A 21751-nucleotide genomic window follows, 5' to 3' on the forward strand; every position below is an offset into this window, starting at 1 on the left:
CTGTATACCAGTCAAGTACATTTCATTTAACCAGATTCTGTTAAATATATTTATACGTACAACATAAGTACAACATAACATAAATTGTAAAAGCTGAAGATCATAAAAGCAAGGTGACCAGAACAATGTTTATTTAATTTTTAGGGAATATCACACAGTGCTGTAATAAGAAAGGGCTTTTCAAACATTCTTTGACTGATATCTTATTTATCCTTCTCTTATCATGTTTTATTTTCTGGAGACAAATAACTGAAATTGTAACAACATACCATCAATTGGTGTGTGAGGTTTTTTTTTTTTAAAGTTTCTTTTAAAGCATTTTTTTTCATCTGTTTAAATTGCTCTGCAGTCTTCAATATTATTCTTACTTTGGACAGAAAACTGCATGCCAGTACATGCTACTCAGTATTTAAGGACTCCCTCTGCTGGTCTTGGGTACTTCTCATCACCTGCAGTGGGTGGATCCTCCAGTGACAGCTATACTGTGATTGGCTGCTCTAGTAGGAGGCTGCCATGACACATTGGATGCTGCACAGATCCACAGCATCAGCAGGCAACGGACCTCCATCCTCCTCGTTATCCCTCTCTCTTTCTCTTTTTTCTCCTCCTTTGCCTCTCCTCCTCTCACTACCACCCCTGCTCTCTCTTCTCTGTCCCTTCTCTTCCCACTTGGAAAGACACGCAGGCCTGTTTGAGTACACTGCAGCAGAGGTCCATTAACACACCAGCAGCAGGAATAGCAGCAGCAGCAGCGACAGCAGCAGGCGGACTGGTAGGTGTGCTGAGGCCTGGCTCCCTCCTTATTGCAGCACAGGCAAGACATCGCATTCTCCTCTGATCACTGTCAAGGACTATCTGTTTGAGAAGTGTGCGTGCATGTGAGAGCAGGAAGCTGGCAAGTAGTCAAAGAGGACTACCACACCCTGGGAACATTATTACCAGTGGTAGGGCTGAATGTAGCAGCTGATATTTTCATTCTCATGCTATGTTCATTATGCACTTATTTCTGGGCTTAAACACAAGGATTCATATTCTGCTTTTCTCTGCTCTAGTTGTTTGTTGCTTTTCCTTCATTCTACAGCACTGTGTTTTGATTCAGCACCCACTAGGCCTTGTTCGTCTACACACGTGTCTTTGCTAATGAATGCGTTGAATGTCTAACTAAGGTCACATCATTTGCCATGCTGTGCGCACATATTGTCAGCCTACCTAATGACAGCCTTCCTCTTTCCTTTCCAAAGCTGTCTTCATCACCAGCCTCTCCATCCACCTTTCTCTCTTCTGTCCTCCTGCATCTTAATTTCCTCTCACTCCCATTCCTCTTTCTTAAAACCCTCTTCCTCCTTCCCCCGCCCCTTGCATTCCAGTCTCAATCTCTTCGACGTGCCTTTTCTTCTTCCTGCCGACTGGTTTCCCAGGATGCCTTTTTCCAGGCCGCTCCGTTAGGCCCTACCAGCATGGGCGGAGCCTGGGTGGGGAGAGACATTACGGATTGGACCCTTCCCCTCAGGACGGGCGCACTGGCGGGTCACCCTCCCTCAGCTTCAGATGGGCGAGGACGCTGAGAGCCCCAAAATCAACCACACCTTCCTGCGAGACTACGTCACTGAAGGTAGAGCAGATGATGTGTTGCTGCCATCTCTGTGGTGTCAGATAACATACTGGTGTAATTGAACAGATTAATTTCAGCTTCCTGCATTGCACAGTAGAAGGAATGTATGATGACACTGCCTGACTCAGCAACAGACACTTTCATAATTTAAATTTTCCTTAGGCATCATAGACATAAATGGTTGATTTATGGTTTAGAGTAAGAGCAATAATATGTGATTTTATTAATTTTTCTTTCATTGCCAGCCTTTTCTACATTGTTATGGTCACTTAATCATCTGTGCTTTTTTCGTCATGCTTCCTAACGTTCTCGCTACTCTATCATTGCTGCGGTTTTCTTTTCTTCTTTCTATACTTTTGTTTAATTGCCTCCAATGTTCCTATCTTCCTTACAGCTGATGTCATCTCTACAGTGGAGTTTAACCAGACAGGGGACCTGCTGGCCACGGGGGACAAAGGTGGCCGAGTGGTCATCTTTCAGAGAGAGACTGAGGTTAGTTTACAATGCAAAAATCACCACTTTCTGTACACATGCTTTTTTGAAAAAATATCTTCGTACACATACTGTAAATGCATGCTGAAAGCCGTGTTTTCCTCACTGTCTGCCCTGGGCAGTCTAAAGGGGAATCAGAGGAGGCGGGCGAGACAGGGGACTCTGGGGAGTACAATGTCTACAGCACGTTTCAGAGCCACGAGCCTGACTTTGACTACCTGAAGAGTGTGGAGATAGAAGAAAAAATTAACAAGATCAGATGGCTGCCACAGCAGAACGCAGCACATTTCCTCCTCTCCACCAATGGTGAGAAATCAGTGACTTCTCAGTGTCTATCAGAACATCATACTGATTGTTGGTTGTGGTAAAATGAAGTACAGGAAGTATACATGCATATAGGTTTTGCCATCACACACACATATATATATATATATATATATATATATATATATATATATATATATATATATATATAAAAATATATAATGTACACATAGAGAGAGAGAGAGAGAGATTTGTTATAAACAGCAATTGTTTTTGCTTGATATGGCACAGGTATCGCTTACACACTTTGGTTTCAAACTACCTCCAATTTCAAAAATTATGGCAGCCTTGCATCATCTTTTATTACCTACGTAGAATTAAATAACATCAAGATAGTGTTTGGAGTCTCACTTACGGGTGCAATAATGGCACAGAAAAAAAAATCTGTCTAAATTTGGTGCATGAATTAAGTATTATGTTTTAAATTAGCTGTAAATGTGATTTTTCTTAAGTTGTGCTTTGCAATTTTCAATGAATCTAATCATCATTTTCTGACACGCAAATCCCGATGCCGGTCACAGATAAGACTATTAAACTGTGGAAGGTAAGCGAGAGAGACAAGAGACCAGAAGGATACAACCTGAAAGATGAGGAGGGACGGCTCAAGGACATCTCTACCATCACCTCTCTACAGGTACTCGGACACACACACGTACAACTGCACACTTTCATTTTGTTGGGTATGCTGATACAAGTATTTATCAGGCTAACATTTAATCATCAAATCAAGTGTCTGTCTTTTTGCTCCTGTCCTTAAATGATCCATGGCTCTACTGTCCTCCAATTTTGTCCTTTCTCGTTGTTGTCTTTCTTTTTGTCCTATGATTTACTCCTCCTGTTCTTATCACCTCCTCCCTTCAGCCCTAAATCTTTTATCTCTCACCATTTAAGGTGCCAGTGCTGAAACCTACAGATCTAATGGTGGAGGTTCGTCCCAGAAGAGTATTCGCTAATGGACATACCTACCATGTCAACTCCATCTCAGTCAACAGCGATGGGGAAACCTACCTGTCTGCTGACGACCTCCGCATCAACATGTGGCACCTGGGCATCACAGACCGCAGTTTCAGTATCCTTACTGTCTTTTTTTTTTGTATTATAACACACTATTTTCAGTTTAACCAACCATGACCATTTGCTTTAAATAATTCTATAGCTCCTTTCAGACCTTTGTGTGGTGGAAACTCCTTGAATTTTACAGAGAATTCAGCGGTATGAATTAGATCACTGTTCATTGTTAAAGTATAACTGTATCCTCATGGTAATTGTAAAACAGCACTGAGAACATTATACCTAAACAGGTAAAGATTCCTGTCTACACCAAAAGGAAAAAAAAAGAAAAAGTGCAGTATACTTCAGTAAGCTTTTTTTGTATTTGATTTTATGGTGAAGTGTCCGTAAAGCATAAAATCCCATTTTAATTGTGTTAAGGTACACTGTAAAACAATTCATGCTAGTATCTTAGTGTGCATGATTTTACAAAGTTATCAGTATTGATCATTATGTATGTAATTTGCTTACTAAAGAAAAAGAAATTGAGCAGTGCTGGGAACGCATCCCATATGCTTCTATTCTGTGTTTGTATTTCATCCACTGTTATCTAAATTTATGCCTAAAATATCATGGAGCCAATTCCAGGTCATGTACAATAATCATAACCAATCATCCAAATTCATCTTCTGATTTATACTTAATGTAAACAACATGTGACTCTGATTGGATTTGTGTTTCCATTATAATGCTGTGTAGTCAGTGCAGGTGGTAGCATGTGGGACTGGCTGCATGTTGTGATTTCCCCATTCAAATGGAAGCTGACCTAGAAAATCATAGAGGCATCTATGGAAGACGAGTTTAAATAATTCACACAGCAGTACACTTTCTTCTGAGCCACACAGGACTACCACAAATAGAACAGAGAGGAACAGCGTGTGCATGCATATTGGGGATAGGATGGGGTGCAGTTTTTTTTTTCTTTTCCGGGATGTCTTTATGAATTTAGATCATCTGAAAATAAAAAGACTGCACGAATGAATATAAGTGATTTGTTTGCATGTCTGCTGCCTCACTGTGTAAACATAGTCATGGAATTTGGTGTGGCTGTGGTAGAAACCCAGCTCGCCAGATTTATGTGGTGCTTAATGTCTGCGCTGTTTGTTCCTTGATGGCTCTGCTTCTCAGATATTGTAGACATCAAACCAGCAAACATGGAGGATTTGACGGAGGTGATAACAGCGGCAGAGTTCCACCCTCACCACTGCCACTTGTTCGTGTACAGCAGCAGCAAGGGAACGCTGCGCCTCTGTGACATGAGAGCCTCGGCTCTCTGCGACAAACATACCAAACGTGAGGAAACATTTTAAAGAGTTTACTGCAAGCTGTGCATGAGGAATCTTGCTCTCACAAAAGCAATGCAATTATTTCTGTCTGATTAGTTTTTGAGGAGCCTGAGGATCCAGGGAACCGCTCCTTCTTCTCAGAGATTATTTCCTCTGTGTCGGATGTTAAGTTCAGCCATAACGGACGTTACCTGCTGACCAGAGACTACCTCACCGCTAAGGTGTGGGATATCAATATGGATAAAGGCCCAGTGGAGACCTATCAGGTAGAGGATTTTACCTGCACCTATTTGGAAATTGTTAAAATATGATCATTTTAGTTATGAAACAACTAGTTAGTTATTAACTAACTAGTAGTTATTCATTATTTGTCTGACATAAAATCTGTCTGAATCAAATTTGAAAATTTTGGGTGTTTGTTATGCTTTTCAAATTCAAATATATACATATATTTTTACATTTATACACAATTCATTCAGTTGATCAGCATAATTCAGCAGCATCAACTTGATCCCAAAGAAAATCTGAAAGCCTTTTCTCATTTTTACTGCCGGTATATTATACATGAGAGCAAAGTACAAGAAAGAAGATTAAAATGCCAAAATGTGAGCGTCCTGAGCAGGATAATGCTACCTTCCCCAAAACTTAAGCTGACTGTTTGCATCATCCCCAGGTCCATGAATACCTGAGGAGTAAGCTGTGTTCCCTCTACGAAAACGACTGCATCTTTGACAAGTTTGAGTGTGTTTGGAACAGCTCAGACAGGTAAGAGGCGGTGGGGGGACAGACAAAGTACAGCTTAAGTAGATTTGGAAGCAAAAACAGACTGCTGTGTCAGTGTGTTACTGCTTACAGTGATTTCCTAAATGCCCGGCCTCCTGCTTTATCCGACGTTTAAATCAATCCCAGAGACAAGCTTTGCAGACATCAAATCAATCCCCATGTATTCAGTTTGCTTTTTCCTCTTTTCCTCCCCCTCATTCTACCATGAACACCGCTTGTTTCTTCCCGCTCTTTACTTTCTTTCTCCTCTCCTTTCCTCCATGATCCAGCGTGATTATGACCGGGGCGTACAACAGCTTCTTCCGGATGTTCGACAGGGAGACAGGCCGAGGCGTAACCCTGGAGGCCTGGCGAGAGAGCAGCAAGCCCCGGGCTGTACTGCGAACCCGCCGTGTGTACACTGGCGGTAAACGTCGCAGGGGCGATGTGGGCGTCGATAGCTTGGACTTCACCAAGAAAATCCTGCACATGGCTTGGCACCCATCTGAAAATATAATTGCCATAGCAGCCACCAACAATCTGTACATCTTCCAGGATCGTGTCAACCCAGAAACGCAGGCACAGTGACAAGAATGGAAATATGAACAGAAGCAGACACAGTGCTTTTTATCCAAGTGTCACAGAAATGCAAAGAGTGACTGGAATATATTTGGATGTTCTATCGAGGGCGTGGAGAGTGGAAAGGCTATATCAGAGGATTAAGCTGTTTGATGACATGCTTTGATGCAGAGTCTGTACATAATTGGAATAATCATAAAATAACAAGACTCTTTATTCAGTTCATTTTATTTAAAGGTGTTTAATCTAATCACCGAACTGAACTGATCTAGTACCCATCGGGACATTTGATTGATTGATTTATTTTTGGCTGCACTCTACTTCCACTTTTTGAAGATGTTTGTCTAACTGCCCCACTGTTGGGGCAGTCAATGAGGTGCAGGGACACCTCTCGATCTGCAGTGACTCAGTGCTGTTGCTCACACCATGTTGCACTTCCCATTAATGTTCTGGTTACCTTTCACATAAAAATGGAAGATATGTGCTAGCTAGGATTTGAGAGGTAATTTCTAAATGCTACAGAATATACCGATAGAATGGCTGGATGACTTTACCAGGCATTTAATCCAAATCTAATTGTTTTCACTAGGGTGAGGTATCAGGAGTGGTGTTATTGTATAGTTCACAACAGTCTCCTAAAAGTTTTTTCTTCTTTGTCGTGTGACAACAGCAATTCAATCTCTCCTTCAGAGCAGTGCTCTGGGGGAACGCACGAATAACTGTCCCGTAATCTTTTCACGTTGCAATAATAACACTAACAAAACACAGTGCAGCAGCATTCCTGCTTTAATACATGAGCTCTTCTTCTACAGGTAACAAAAAATGTACACACTCTTTTTACTGTTTGCTGTAAATACTCTGTGTTTTTTTTAAAGGCGGTACCAATTTTCATTTCCAGAGAGCTAAGAAAAAAAAAAGCATTTTGTCAAGGACACTGTAAATCAGTGTGAGATCTCATTTATAATAAGGTTTGTGGAATCACACTTTATCAGATATTTTCTCGTAGCAGTATATAGGTAGTTGTCGCTGGCTGTAGAGAGGACGGGGTAAAATTGTGCACAAAAAACACTAACTGTTTGGTTGTGTATATTAAGCCCTTATTGTGTTTTGATTGCTGTATCATGGTAATCTCATGTAAAAAAAAAAGAAAAAGAAAAAAAAGAAAAAGAGGAAAGAAACAAATCCACATGCTTACATGAGAAAACATAGCAGTTGAAGGAGGCAGTGTGTGTATTGATGAGGGAATCTTGCAGTTTGGACAAACTTGAATTCTAAGCACATCGTTTATCGTTGAGACTCCCAAATTTAAATCAAAGTTGACTAAGTTTGTGTCCAGTGTGCTTGGAGGTTAGAGGTTATCATCAGTGCAATAGCTCATCACAGCAGTAATGTCATGTGAATTCATACTATCACAAGATCTTAATGTCATTACACCGTATACCTCACAGCGCCACATGCTACTCTGGGGTGCGACTCTGAAAGCCTGGGATGTACAGCAGTACAGTAAGGTGATGTCTGTGTTGGACTGAATCGCGTGAGACTTGTTTGTTTACAGTGAAGTACTTTATTTTCAAGTGACCTTGGCCCTGATGGGATTATTGTAAGTGGTTTAAATGTGTACTGTAGTGGGTGGAGTAATATAATCAGTGCAAAGGTAGAGAATATCAAGTCCCTTTGCACATTTTCAAAATCTGAAGAATCAACAGTGTAAAGAAATAACTGCTGTCACACCTGTTTCCTCCTCTCTCACTCATGCCCGTTTGGTTTTCCAAGTTGCTGTTCACACACATCTGTGTTATCTGCCCTTAGCTAAGATGGTTTTCTTATGGGCATATATATTTTTGTCTTCACTACCAGCCAGTGTTATCATGTGCAGATACAGTTTTACATTTATTGATTTAACATGTACGACACAGCAAAATCCATGATGACGACAACCCACAAGAAAACGGTTTTACATTGTGAAGGGCCTTGTGAAGCATTATGTAAGCTCCGAGGTTCATCCCTGCAGTGGCGAAATGTAGTTTAGAACAAGTCAGTTGTAATCGCATCATAACCACCAACACATACAACCAGTGAGACGATTTGTGTTCGGGAGCACAGCAGCAGCATGTCGCCATTACTCGATGCTACTAGCGTGTATATCTATCATGCTTTAAAAAAAAGGACAAATCTAACAGTACGAAAACATAACTCAAATGAGGTGAATGAAAGGAATGTGCATTAATAAAATAACATAAAATCTAACAAAAATGTGTTGGATTTTCTTTTTAATGTCTGTCCTCATTTAATAGATTCTGCTTTTTGTCTCATCACCCCCCCAAAAATATATTAAAAAATCTATTAATCTGAATAAAACCTTTCACAAGAGATTTTTTTCCCCAATTCAAGCATTTTAATAGACACCCCATTTAACTCCATCAGTGGAAAAAAAGGCACTCACATTTACAGTGTCAAGGCTCAACATCAGCAATTGTAATTCACACGAGCATTGAGGTTACAGATTGATAGTGTTTATGTGTAAAGCTTTTCATACACCACCACTGCATTACTGTACTGTGTAAACCAGATATCTAGGAAAACCCCCATTTCATTCATGCTTTCTTACAATCCAATTTTCAAAAATAATTAAATCATTCATTACTGTTATTTTAATTATCCGTCCATCCATTTTCTTCCACTTATCCAATTCAGGGCTGCTGGAGCTTATGGAGCTTAGGGTTGAGAGGTGGCGATACACTCTGGGCACATCGCCAATCTTTCACAGGGCTTATTTTTAATTATGTGTACAATATTTTTTTAGTGCCTCTTTTTTCAGTCAAATTCCAAACTGGCAAATTTAGAGATAAAAAATGTTTTTCTTTAAAGGTTCGGATTCTGTAAACAAAAAGGTCTCGAAACTTGAACCAATATTGTGTTCAACTCAGTGAAACAACTCATTTTAAACATTCCTGGTAATTCTTAATTGTTATGGAATGAACATGGTGTGTCTTAAATTTGTCATTGGCATACATTTGAGAAATACCATAAAAGGAGGTCTAGTGTGTGTTAATGTGATAACGAAAGTTTTCACAGAACTGCACAAAGTTCAACCTTTTTTGCGTCTGGTTATTGATCATCAGCAAGTGAGCACTTCTATAAAAGCAGAGGTTTTGGCAGTTTTCTGGGCTGGAGCATTCACATGTGTGTTAACAAAATGCCACAATCTTCCAATGAGGGGATGCCCCAGCAAATTCACTCCAAAGTCACACTGTGTAACTCTCAGGTCACCTACAAGAACAACAAGCACTATATCTTAGCCTCTATAGGCCTGAATATGTTAAAGTTCATGATAGTAAATTTATAAAAAGTACAGCTTGAGTAGAAGGGGTTCCAGGAGAAAGGCTCTTCCTCTAAAAACAAGATGTCAGCACAGTTTAAGTTTGCAGATCTGCATCTGGGCAAACCACAAGACTTCTGGAACAATGTCTTGATGAAAGACAGATCAGACCAAAGTGTAGATATCTGTGTATAATCCACAGCACCACATTTGATGCATTTTGATATGCGTAATACAAAAATCTGCAAGTTTACTGCAACCCCCCCCTGGATGAAAGTTTTATGCTGGCTTTTTAAATGACTGCATGTGCATCATAGCTTGAGAGACAGGAAAATCTGATGCTAAAAATAAAGTTAAGACCAGGAAGTTTAAAGACAACATCATAAAATACTGCCTAACAGAGGAAGCCAGAAATGCATATATATTATCACTAAATTTGTGTCATATATTTCCATAAAAATATTTAAATATGCATTCGAAAATTGGCTTAAAACGCACAAATATAAACAGAATACAAATGCAAATATCTTAACCATACACTATATTTCTAGATACATTTCTAAATACAAAGGCAGATATAAAATCCACTCAGTCGCTATTTTGTTTTCAACAAATGTGCAGTTTTCTAGGTATTCAAAGGAGAACAGCACCCAGCATTAGCCTTCTTGCATTCAGCTGAAAACCATCAAATTACAGCCAATCTTTTAGTTCTTTATAACTAAATTATAACAAATTATTATATATTAGGTTGTGTGTGTATAAGTTTAACTCTAGCTAGACATAAAAGGGATTTGAAAATAGAACAGATCATGAGTCTTGCCAAAGTTGGCGTCTGACAATTCTTAAACTGCTGTAGATGAAGTAAAAGTAAGATCTGCATAAACTAATGCACAGGAACACGAACTTTATAGATCCATCCAATTAAAAAATACTATTTTAATTACATCAGTGCTTCTAGCCTAACATCATAAGAAACAAGATGATGTTCTGGAGAGACTCAAATAGGTTATTTTATTTCTACTTTTAATTACTAGTTTTAAATTTTTGCTGACAAAAATGGGGAAAAGAAAAAATCAAATGCAAACTTCAGGGCTTTCATTGTGGTACGTCTCCAGTTTCTCTCTATTTTCACCTGCCTGCCTCCAGTCAGCATTGAAGAAGGACAGTCAAGACAGTGGATAGCTTTCAACTCAAAGGCTGGAGCTCTGGCTCCTAGACGTCCCTCCAGTTTGGTGCTAAACTCCACCTTATTACCAGGGCTCAGATTTAGAAGCACCTGTCTGAACTCATGACTGGCCATTAGGACTATATCTCTGGCTGGGTCCTCTCTCTCTCCACGTTCATCCTGGATCATTCCCACTGTCACTTCAAAGAGGTAGCTGTCGAAACGCTTGACATGGCAGGTATGTTTAGCCAGAGCCTTGAGCTGACACAGTTCTTCCTCATCTTGCGATAGAAGGAGGATTGGCAGTGAAACAGACCCTGATGCAGAACTGGCTGTCAAATCTGCAGCTGTCAGATTTGCAGCTGTGGCATTCTTTGGCTCACATTTGGGATAGGTCTCACCGTACAAGCAGCGCAGCCAATCTCCCACAAACACTGGCAACATGTTGATCACAGACTGTGCCCCATTCTCTGTTTCAGCCACACGGACTTGCTTGAAGCGCCCAGTCCAGGTGACTCTGTGTCCATTCAGGTGGCTACAGAAGATTTGTGTCTGGGCTATGCCTTTGGTTTCCCAAGCAGGAGGCCCACAAACCTGGCCATACTGACTCCAAGTAAGGGTGGAGTTGTACACCTTCTCACCTTCTGCATGGTACACATAGACAGAGAAGAATAGAAGGACCATGGAGATGCAGAGTAAAATGAGTTTGACTGGACCCCGATGAGTCAGTGAGCGAAAGACATCCAGAATGGACGTGCTGAACCGCGTCCACAGCCGCAAGGTGACAGGGATCGCACATATTACCAGGGTCACGATCATCTTTGTCAGTTCTAGCTCGAGGAACCACTTAAACACTTGGATGAAGAGCATGGTGGCGAGACCAAATGCCAGAACAGGCAACGCAAACAGGAAGAGAAAGTAAGCCACACAAGTGCGGATTAGACCCACAACAGTGGAATTCTGGAGGAGGACCACTGAGAACTCGCACCACATGAAGCACACAAGATACGGAACCAGGAAGCAGTAAGTTCCCCGGAAACCACGCATCCTCGCCATGCTAAGGAAAGAGAAGTAAAAAGGAGGGGGTAAAAAGTTCTGAGATTACTTTAAGTGTCTGAAGAGTAAATCTGTCATTTTAACATAGAATAAAACAACATGGCAGACAGGAGTAAGACCAATTTGCGAATTTTACTAATATAAGTAATCAATATTTCAGTTTGTCCAAATCTTTCTTACCTGAAGAACAGATAGAACAGGTAAACATAAAGCAAGCAGGGGAGACTGAGCTTCAGCACCACAGACTCCCCCAGTGGCAGAGTGGCGAAGGTGCGTCCCAGTAAATGAAGCGCCGTCATGTTCTCTGGCAAGAACTGCATCAGGCAACAGAGAGATGATGCCATCTGGATTAAACCAAATGCAAGGACACAACAGAGGTTTTGATTAACTTAGAGAAGGCTGTTTTATTTCACTGTCATAAAAAATTACGATTTTTAATAGGAAAGAGATTTATGTCTACATTTGTTAAAACCCTGCACAACAGCATTGCATGTTTTCCATTCATAAAACTGAGGTTAATTACACATAAAAACCCTTTAACCCATTGTATGGTTTAGTTTATATCCCTGTTTCTGTTTCTTTTAGTTGTTTTTCTGTTTTGTGTAATATTTGTAGTTTCTGGCCTTAGTTTTGCCATCTAGTCTTCAGGTTCTGTTTCCATGCCTCTCCTATGTTCCACAGACTGTTTTATCAGACTTGTCTTCATGTTTGTTTTACTCTTATCTCCGTGTTTAGTATTTCCTTTCTGTCTCCTCAGTCAGTTTTGTTCCCATGTCTGTTTCTCCCCTGGTCCCAGTGTCAAACACTTGTTTCTTAGTCTTTTTCTGTGTGGTTATTGTACTTCCTGTTTTATTTTGACAGTCTCTCGTAGTGTGTACAGTTTGTTAAGTTTTGCTTCTCTTGTCCTGTTAGTCTGTATTAGTTCCCGTTGTGTCCCATCCTCTCCTTATCATGTGTGTATTTAAGTCCTCTCTCTTCCTCTGCACGTTGTCATGTTGTCCCTGTTTGCCATGTGTGCCATGTGTGCCATGTGTGCCATGTTTCACTTGTTAATTCCTAGTTTTAATCTCCTAGTTGTTTGTTACCAGTTTATAGTTCCTAGTTGCTCATTTCTGAGTTTTTGGTTGTTAGTACCCTTGTGGTTAAATAGTCTCAGTCTCATAAAGCTGCCTCTTTCAGTTGATCCCTTTGTGTCTGAGTCCTGCTTTTGGGTCCTACCTCTGCCTGCCACACAGCGTACATGACAACGAGTGAATGAAAGCATGTAGTCACTATCAGGCTAATAAGGACAGCAATATTATGCAACTTATGCCTAAAAAAGGCATTACTAGAAAATTATGTCAAACTCTGGTTGTACAAGGCAAAATAAAACTTCAACTCCCAAATCTGAGATTTCCCAGTATTTACAAAAATATTTTTTCTCTGTTACCAATGTCATGTTGCTGCTATACATTTTTATGACAGAAGGCAAACAAGTGGTTTCCTAGAAATTCCAAATCATTTCATTAAGAATGAAATGATTAATTAAGCTGCAATATTATTAGTGTAAATTAAACTTAGCAACAGGCAAGACAGTAGTTCTGATCATTCAATCACTCAGTCAATTGACCTCTATAACCATTGCCCGGCGTGCATATGCTGTGGCATTTGGGCTGAGGCTGTGGTAGCTGACAGCAGTAAAGAAGATGGCCACAGTCGAGAGCTCAGAGCAGGGGATCCAATTCTTGTCTGCTACAGGGAAGGAGAAAATTACAAAGAAGACGGAGAAGATAAAATAGAGGTACGGTTCAAGGTTGTTCCAGCCAAAGTTTGTCTCTGCTTGCTCCACATCAAGGCCAGGTTCAAACCGTGTCAGCAGAGATGTCAGGGCACTAAAGTTCTCCCAGGTCTAGAAAAAGGGGGAAAGTTTACAAGTGAAAGGAATCAAAGCACTCCAAAGAAATTTAAATGCAGGGTATTTAGACTGAAATTCAATATCAAACAAATTAAAGAAAAAAAATAACAACAACAACAACAACAAAACATATTCTCACCTATCCCATTTAGCATTAGCTGATTTTTTTGTACAAAAATTTAGTCCGCAAAGTTTACCTTCATGCTATAAATATTTTCTGATTTATAGGCATTCAAAGTGGATTGAGGTTGGTTGAATTTTTTTTAATGTGCTGCTCATTTTAAATCTGAAATTGTGTCCCTTTTTTTGTATCTCTGGGGTCAGAAATACTAAGTTTTGCAGAATAAAAAGCATTTAGCATAAAAAGCAGCTTTTAGCAACACAGTAAATTTGAAACAATAATTATATTTTTGCATTAAAAATACTGATTGTGGTATTTTTTTTTACTGGTAATTTGGTAATTACCAGTACTGTTAATTTAGGGCAGATTTAGCATAAACCTTACACTAGGTTGTGGTGTAATAAATTGGTTGAGCACTATATAATTTCATTGATTAAGGAGAAATGCAAAAATAAATGCACATTTACAGTAGAAATTACTTTGTTTCATAAACTTTCATGTAAACTTTCAGGGTTCTGACTGTCCTGCTAACTGTGAAAATTACTAAATGAAACTGAAAGGAAATGCTCACCTTTGTCCTCTGGAAAATACGCAGCGTGCAAATGATCATGGCGATGAAGGAGAGGTAGAAGACAAGCAGAGGGATAACAAAAGCAAACAGATCCACCGTCAAGTTGCTAATGATGAAGAAGAAAATGAGAGCATTGACGTGTTGCGTCGGAATGATTGTGCTCAGCCACTGGACACCGGCCCGTGATGCCCAATCAACAAGATGCTCCTTTATCTCAACAACTGCATGCAGTGGGTACTGCAGCATCTGAGGAGAAGAGAGACGGATATGAAGATGAACAGAGAATATCAACACATTTAAAAGAATATTAAAATGTGAAATAATAATGAAGGAACAGGTACTATTAATTGTGACTTCATGTCCATGGCCCTTTTAAAGGCTCCGGTCTCACTGGTGTGCAGCATCATCCCACTTCGGCCAAAACCCCAGGCACTCTTGTTTGACTTCTTGCATCCTGATGAGACTAACTCAGCCTTGTGCTTTAAAAACACAGTTGCAAACACAAACACATTCACAGCCATGCTGTATCAAATAAACTATGTTCAAGTAACAGTTTATTTCTGCTTATGTAAAGTGTAAACCTATTTTTTCTTTTTTTTTTTCTTCTTTTTTTTCTTTTGCTTTTTCTTTTTTTTTTTTTTTTTTTTTTTTACCCCTGTACGACTGTCATGAGGTGCAGGGCTTTCAGTTGTGGCTGAGACTTGGCTGCCATTCTTGGGAGTAGCCGGGGCAATACCCTGTGCATAGTTCTTAGTCATCTCAACAAACTCATCCAGGTCCACCATCTGACTGGCTAAGAGATAAAGAGAGATATAATTACACCTGGAGATGCAATATACTTTCTGGTCCACTCCTCCACCCTCTCTGGATACCTACATTCATTGCTGACCATGCTCTCCAACACTTTCTGGGCTTGATTCGAAGTTGGGACAGCAACCTTGCTGCTTGCAGTGCCACCTGTTGGTGAGAAACGACCACACCACCAGTGAGCTGGATGAAAGCTGGTAATATGAAACTATTCATTGTAACAGCTGCAAATATTAAAATCACACAGGGGCATCTCATATTTCCAGCAGTAATGACAGCTATTGCATAACAGCATACTAAAGCCTTCTAGGTATAGCCACCAGTCCATCATGCAGCATTATTTTCACCATTCAAAAATAGTTAATACTTTTTAATGATGAATTTATCAAAATACCTGTGGCTGAATTTGTCTTTCCTACCTGGAACTGCATTCACCTGGTTGACATTTTCCAGCATCTCAGATACAGTCACCTTCTTCTTCCTGTCTGGGTTTAGCTTCCAGTACATCATCATGGCTGCTTTGCGTACTGCCAGCTCAAACTTACTCTCTGTCGACAACCTGCGGACATCGGCCTCATTCTCTGGAGTGATTCCTAGTGGAAGTGAGCTTAAGTTATAGAACAGAAACATAAAGACTTTAACACATGTGATACTTGTGTTAAATGAACCTTTTTTCTGGATCCAGCAGCGCTGCAGGGCTTTTGCTGCACCCCTTCTTCCCTGTTTTGCTGCTTTAATAAGCCAGTTAACAGCCAGCAGATTATTTGTTTCAGTATCCTTCTCTTTAGCAAGACCCAAGTAGTGCTGACCCAGCTGAAAGACAGAGGAGCGGTAAAAGGGCCAGATTATTTCAGCTTACTTAATGTACTGCATGCATGGATATGTATTTAAGCAAGCTCGTTATACTGTGGTGTTAAAGGCAAAACTACAAAAAATCGTGTATGTCCAAAACTGTATGTCTACTACAATCTTTTTCCTAGCTCCCAAGATACGGCAGTGAACAATGCTCAAAAAAGTGTTATCATAAAACATTATGCCATAGTGAGATCATAGCTGATCTTCTTTTGTATTTTGGATAGAAACAGAATCGCATATTAATTTTATCCCATTAAAAATATATGTGAAGTGTTTTGGTCACAATTGGTGTATGCATTCTTAATGTTATGGCCAAAAATGTGTTACGTGAGGTCACACTGACCTCTGAATTTTAGCTACCGAATAATAATAATTTCATTGTTGAGATCAAGTGAACGTTTGTGCTTAAAGCTTAAGAAATTCCCTGAGGGTATTCCTAAAATATTAGCATTATGAAAAAATGGGAGAGACAGATGAAAAAAAGCAACACCTCCAGCTACGACATTCACTGTCATCAAAATTAATCTGCAGTGGCACAAAAATGTAATTAACACAGGAACTTGTATTTCCAGTAACTCTCTTGTTATTTTGAACAATCCTCAAGGATTATTGGATTTACACTTGTTTGTGAGCTCCATTCAAAACAGTTCATAGTAAAGTTCATATAATGCACCAAGAACACATGACTTCAGAATTTATTATTTTCTGTTTCTGTAGCCGTCAGGGCATGCGTCATGTCTAACTAACAGGGGCAGCAGTGGCCCCTGTGGCATATCAAGTGACGGCTTTCTAATATTAACTGTCATTTCATAAACTTCCCTCTCACTCAGTTATTATTAAATGTCCCTATTTGTGTGGAATCAGATGTATCTTCGTTTTTAATGGTTCTGCAGTTGTGTATTCCTGTGTCAATCAGACAAACAAAGAAAATACCATCATAAAACTTATTTTAATTGCTAGGGTGACAAAAATTATTAAAATAAAATAAAGCTTTGAATTGGAGAATTGGACAGTACTGTAAATATTATAATGTGTATCTTGCCTATTGGGATACCATAATGCACAAATGGAAAGCCTACCAATCCTTCTCAGCATCCAGCTGCTGTACTGATGTGGTCTCAGGTTTGCACGTGTTCTCTTAGACATGCACACCCTCTCCTTATTTAGACAGTGGGTATGTGCAAATACATGACATCTGGCAAGAGAACGTTGAACCAAATGTTGACAAGACACTTGGGAATTTCACGTCTAGCCCACCCTTGAATTTGTTTGCACTGGCAGGCAACATAGAGTAAACATAGTGTGAATTTTGCATTGTTATTTATACAGCAGCAGTACATGCTAGAGTACGCTTTAACTTTTACACTTCTTAATGATTTGTAAGTATGACAGTATATTAGTGTGTCACACTGAAATTGTGGGATCATCTTCCAAGTGGCCCAAAATAGGCACATGCTGAAAACCAGACTGAGTCAGCTTGCAGGACTGAAAACAATGCCAAGAGCCTGTCTGTGCATGTCTGTGCATGTGCTTTCACTTACACGGGCCTGAGCTCTGGCATCACCGCCTATGGCCTTCTCCTCAAGCTGCTCCACAGACACGTCTTCCTCTGGTTCTTCATCTGCAGGAGAGGACACAATATGTCTTAATAAAAAAAAATCATGTATATCAATTTTAATTAACTGCCAATAACTTTTGACAAAACCTCAAAGCTTCCAGCAACACCGTGCCCAGTTTTTACTTCACAGCACTTGTCAGCTGTAAAAGTTTCATAACTGTCCCCCTGGTATCCATTAAGTAAAGGGCTTGACATTCTTCAACTTTAGCCCTTACTGCATTTCAAATGTCACAGCTTATCACGCACAGCAGATCTCCAACTGGTGAAGCCAGCATCTTGTTTTCAATTCCAACAGCTATGGAATATATTGAAATACCACAAAATGTCAATGAGGCAAGAGTGTCAGTTTTCTAAAGTACTTATGGAAAATGTACATTATGAACAGTTTTATTATTATACATAAAAATCTGATTATACAGTCTGATCTACTGGGACTTTCCCACACAGCCATCTCTAGGGTTTCCTATGAATGGTCTGAAAAAGAGTAAATATCCAGGGAGCAGCAGTTCTTTTAGCAAAAATTCCTTGTTGTTACCAGAGGTCCGAGAAGAAGGGCCATACTGCTTTAAGCTGACAGTTAGGAGACAGGAGACAGTTAGGAGACTCAATAACCACTTTCACAAACAAAGTATGCAAGGGAGAGTATCTCTGAAAACACATTAAACCCTGAAGCAGATGGATTACCACAGCAGAAGACCACAATGGGTGCCACTTCTGTCAGCTAAGAACAGGAAACTGAGGCTATAATTCCCACATACTTACCAAAACCAGACAACACAAAAACTGGAAAAACATTGCCTGGTCTGAGGAGTCTTGACTTCTGCTACAACATTTGGATAGTGGGGTCAGATTTTGATATATGCAACATGAAAGTACAATGCATTTTTTTATTGTACCGAGGTTTAGGGAGGATTTTTTCTTGACACACTTTAAGCTCCTTAGTACCAACTGAGTATAGTTTAAACACCACAGGCTACCTGAGTGTTGTTGCTAACAATGTACTTCCCCTTATAACCAGTGTAGCCATCTTCTAATGGCTGCTTCCAGCAGGATAAAACACCATGTCAGGAAACTCAAACTGGTGGTATCTTGAACATGACAATGAGTTCAGTGTATCCAAATGGGCCCCACAGTCACCAGGTCTACATCCAGCAGAGCAGTTATGGGATGTGATGGGGCAGGAAATTCACTTTATTGTTATGCTGCCAACAAATCTGCATCACCTTCATGATGCTGTCATTTTAAAATGGACCAAAACTTTTGTAGAATGTTTCCAGCACCTTGTTGAATCTGTGCCAGGGAGAATTAACGAACGCAAGTGTTAATTTTTGAGTGTACAATGACACAATCAAATTCTTTTTGTGCTTTGTTTTTTATAGAATAAACTTTAAACAGTAATACCTTTTTGCACATTTAACCTTTCAGAGAGTGCTGAACCCCTCCTTTTGTTACACTTGGCAGACATTTTTAAACCAGTGATGCTGCTAACCAACCAAATTTAGGCTGTAAAATTGGCTTTTTAAACAATGAGCAACTTCTGTTTAACTTTTCTGTTGCAAAATTCATATTTTTTCAATAACAATGCAATTTCTTCAGTTTCAGCATTTTACAGATTGTCTTTGTATATTTTTCCACGAAATATGGAGTTTATGTGATTTGGAAATCATTGCGTTCTTCTTAAAACTGCATTTACACCTTCCCAACTTTTGGAAGTGAGGTTATAAAATTAGTGCACTTGACAGATAAAATATTTATTGTGATACATGAAACATATCATGATGTACAATGAAAAAGATATATTATTTTATCAATGAGGGGACATGACTTTGTGCACAAAATTCCACGGCAACGCAACTAATATTGTTTCATAGATTTGAACCTCATATTGGAGTTTTAGACTACCAAAGTCATAATGTCCCTGCGTAATGCCCTGGGAACCTGTTGTTACAGATTTAAAAGGAAGCCATAACAAGTTGCTGAGACATTTAAGTAAAAACCTTTTGCATTATTTAGATTACTGTGTTTAATTCACTGGGGGAAAAAAAGCATCCCAAAATGCTTTACAGCATGGGATTTAAATGAGTAAACAAAGGAAGCCAAAATGGATCTGCATTCTGGATTCTGGACAAGAGTTGTGTTTTCCTTAGGACAGGGTTACATGAAAAGACATTCCAAAGCATTGCAGAAGGCTTATCACCTTAACACAGCAACTGGTCTATGACATGCTCTCAGCAGCACTGAACCTTCAAAATCTGTCATTTAATCCCTCAATCTGAATGAAACTATTCTTACCATCCTCTTCATCAATGGCATCCTCTTCCTCAGCTTTTCTAAGTCTTTCCTGTATGATTACCCGCTTCGCCATGGAAGCAAAAGTGCGTTTTGTGGAGGCCATGGAAGAAGATGTGGAAGCAGTGGCGGAAGTAGCTGTTGAGGAGGCAGATGTGAGGTTGGAAGTGGGTGAAATTGTGGAGGTTTGAGGGTCAGCAAGGGTGAGAGAAGCTGGAAGGGGTGTTCTGATTCGAGCACTAAGGGAGGGATTAGTAGAAACGGTTTTACATGTAGGGCTAGGAGACACAGCAGGAAATAAGGGCTTTGACTTGTCTATGGAAAGGGGGGGATCCATCTGTTTAGAGGCAGTATGTGTAGATGGTGGCGAAGAACTGGGTAATTTTCTGGGTTCCAGAGAGGTTGGTGATTTTTCATGCTGAGCAGGAGAAGCAGAGAGGTTACTGGAGATGGGTGAAAGAGGAATTTGCATGGGGGAGGGACAAGAGGGTATATCCAGGACAGGGCACGACCCCTGGACGTTGACACCAGTTGGTGTTGATGACAAATCCTTCTCCATCTCTCCTAAAACAAAAACAGGGTGAGAGAAAATGTATATTTTAGCTGGGTAGTGAACTTTCTGAACTCCCTGTTACAGAATTTGGAGGATTCACCTACAGACATTTTACCTCTATAATAACAGACCTTCTCATTGAAGTTTTGAACTTAACAAATTCTTACATAAAGCAGGCTAAAAGTGCAAAGTAAGAAAAAGGCTAATTAAAAAAAATACAATAGCATAAGAATTTGAGAAAACGCGAGGCAAATGAGCGGTGCTTTGGAAGTAATGTAATTACTCAGCATGAAAGCATCAGAACAGCAGGCAGACACAGACACGAAGTAATAGGCAACAGGAGAACTCGGAACGTCAGTAACTAGAGCAAATCTTCAACATTAAAACGGTGCTATGACAACATACAGTAAAACAATAATCATTAAATCTTACCTGTTTGCTAAATGAGCAGATTTCTTCAGGATTCAAAGCAATCACCCTCCTGGATTTGAATGTTGAGTGCGTATTCCATGTTGCAGATTAATCCGCACCAAACAGCCCCGAGTAACCAGAGACGCACACTTGCTTGCTGCAGTCAAACTCTGGGCTATAAACGACGCCACAACTTTGTGGCCCGCCCTCTTAAAACAGGCTCTCACACTGCAAGGACTGCAAATGTCCGTCAAAGGAACAGCTTACCTGATTGGTTTTTAGCTTTTTAAACCTGTGACAGATGCTTTGCGAATGTTTTATGGCGATTCTTTAAACATTTCCCCAATGCACTTCCAATTTTAAAAAGAAAAAACAAACAAACTTAAGGTTGTCTTGCTTTAAAGTTCAAGCCTGGACGTGCAGTTATTTTAGCTATAGCTAGAGCAGTAGACACATGTAAGTAGATTACGGGGTCCCAGGTCAAAAGCTACGGGCCTACACTTAATCGATTGTGTCTTTTCCATATGGCAGAGGACAGCGATCCTGCACCCTGAGATGCTGTGAAAGTAAAATAGAAATAATTAAAATTACTAATAAATAAAACCAAAATAATTATATAAGTCACAATTGCTGTAATCATCAGATACAAACACAATCGTGTATGAATTAAAATAGGAGATTCTTATGTATACCTGTTTGCCATCTCTCGGTTACTTCTGTGTTTAATGTTTGTAGCGGTCCACCTGTCCAAGTGCTGAGGGACAGCCGCCGCCCACTCTCATCCTGTTTCCGAGAGTACATATGGAGCGCCCTGGGAAGGGCAGGCCTCCATAATTGAAAATGAAGGAACTATAAAGGGTAGCTCTCTTTTAGCTCGCAGAGTCTTTGATGTAAAGCAGGTCTTTGTGTGACAGCCGCAGTTAAGCCCCTAAGGCACATGGACCTTGTGGATGATCCCCCCCAGATGTGGATGGAAAGATGATGCTG

At 39.9% G+C, this 21751-nt stretch overlaps 2 protein-coding genes across 5 annotated transcripts; one reads left to right on the top strand and one right to left on the bottom strand.

Moving 5' to 3' along the window:
- Positions 1–459: 459 nt before the first annotated feature.
- ppp2r2ca (protein phosphatase 2, regulatory subunit B, gamma a) lies at positions 460–8336 on the top strand. 4 transcript variants are annotated; one of them, XM_063476351.1, is made up of 10 exons: positions 460–772; positions 1242–1612; positions 2007–2104; positions 2227–2410; positions 2950–3062; positions 3320–3497; positions 4607–4771; positions 4861–5030; positions 5438–5529; positions 5817–8336. In XM_063476351.1, the coding sequence occupies exons 2-10, from the start codon at positions 1549–1551 to the stop codon at positions 6112–6114; spliced, it is 1362 nt and encodes a 453-aa protein (XP_063332421.1). In that variant the 5' UTR covers positions 460–772; positions 1242–1548; the 3' UTR covers positions 6115–8336. The 4 variants fall into 4 exon arrangements, with proteins under 4 accessions (XP_063332421.1, XP_063332423.1, XP_063332425.1 ...); XM_063476353.1 differs by having other exon boundaries at positions 1368–1612; XM_063476355.1 differs by having other exon boundaries at positions 1419–1612.
- Positions 8337–8449: 113 nt separating this feature from the next.
- wfs1a (Wolfram syndrome 1a (wolframin)) lies at positions 8450–21649 on the bottom strand. Its single transcript, XM_063476356.1, has 13 exons — positions 21457–21649; positions 20786–21322; positions 19804–20364; positions 17435–17514; positions 15707–15851; positions 15458–15631; positions 15108–15188; positions 14885–15024; positions 14573–14710; positions 14232–14477; positions 13255–13533; positions 11826–11989; positions 8450–11646 (listed from the first exon to the last, which is right to left on the bottom strand). Exons 3-13 carry the CDS (start codon positions 20357–20359, stop codon positions 10461–10463), a joined length of 3189 nt encoding a protein of 1062 aa, XP_063332426.1. The 5' UTR covers positions 20360–20364; positions 20786–21322; positions 21457–21649; the 3' UTR covers positions 8450–10460.
- Between the last annotated feature and the right edge of the window lie 102 nt (positions 21650–21751).

This window comes from Pelmatolapia mariae, linkage group LG6, assembly GCF_036321145.2.
Source record: "Pelmatolapia mariae isolate MD_Pm_ZW linkage group LG6, Pm_UMD_F_2, whole genome shotgun sequence".
Classification (NCBI taxonomy): Eukaryota; Metazoa; Chordata; class Actinopteri; order Cichliformes; family Cichlidae; genus Pelmatolapia; species Pelmatolapia mariae.

Coding starts and splice junctions, on each gene's coding strand:
- ppp2r2ca (XM_063476351.1), top strand. CDS start 1,549: ATGGGCGAGGACGCTGAGAGCCCCAAAATCAACCACACCTTCCTGCGA. Junction 1,613..2,006: donor GCGAGACTACGTCACTGAAG/GTAGAGCAGATG, acceptor TCTTCCTTACAG/CTGATGTCATCTCTACAGTG. Junction 3,063..3,319: donor CTACCATCACCTCTCTACAG/GTACTCGGACAC, acceptor TCACCATTTAAG/GTGCCAGTGCTGAAACCTAC.
- wfs1a (XM_063476356.1), bottom strand. CDS start 20,359: ATGGAGAAGGATTTGTCATCAACACCAACTGGTGTCAACGTCCAGGGG. Junction 15,632..15,706: donor CTGCTGGATCCAGAAAAAAG/GTTCATTTAACA, acceptor CACTTCCACTAG/GAATCACTCCAGAGAATGAG. Junction 11,990..13,254: donor GCCGGGCAATGGTTATAGAG/GTCAATTGACTG, acceptor GGTTTAATCCAG/ATGGCATCATCTCTCTGTTG.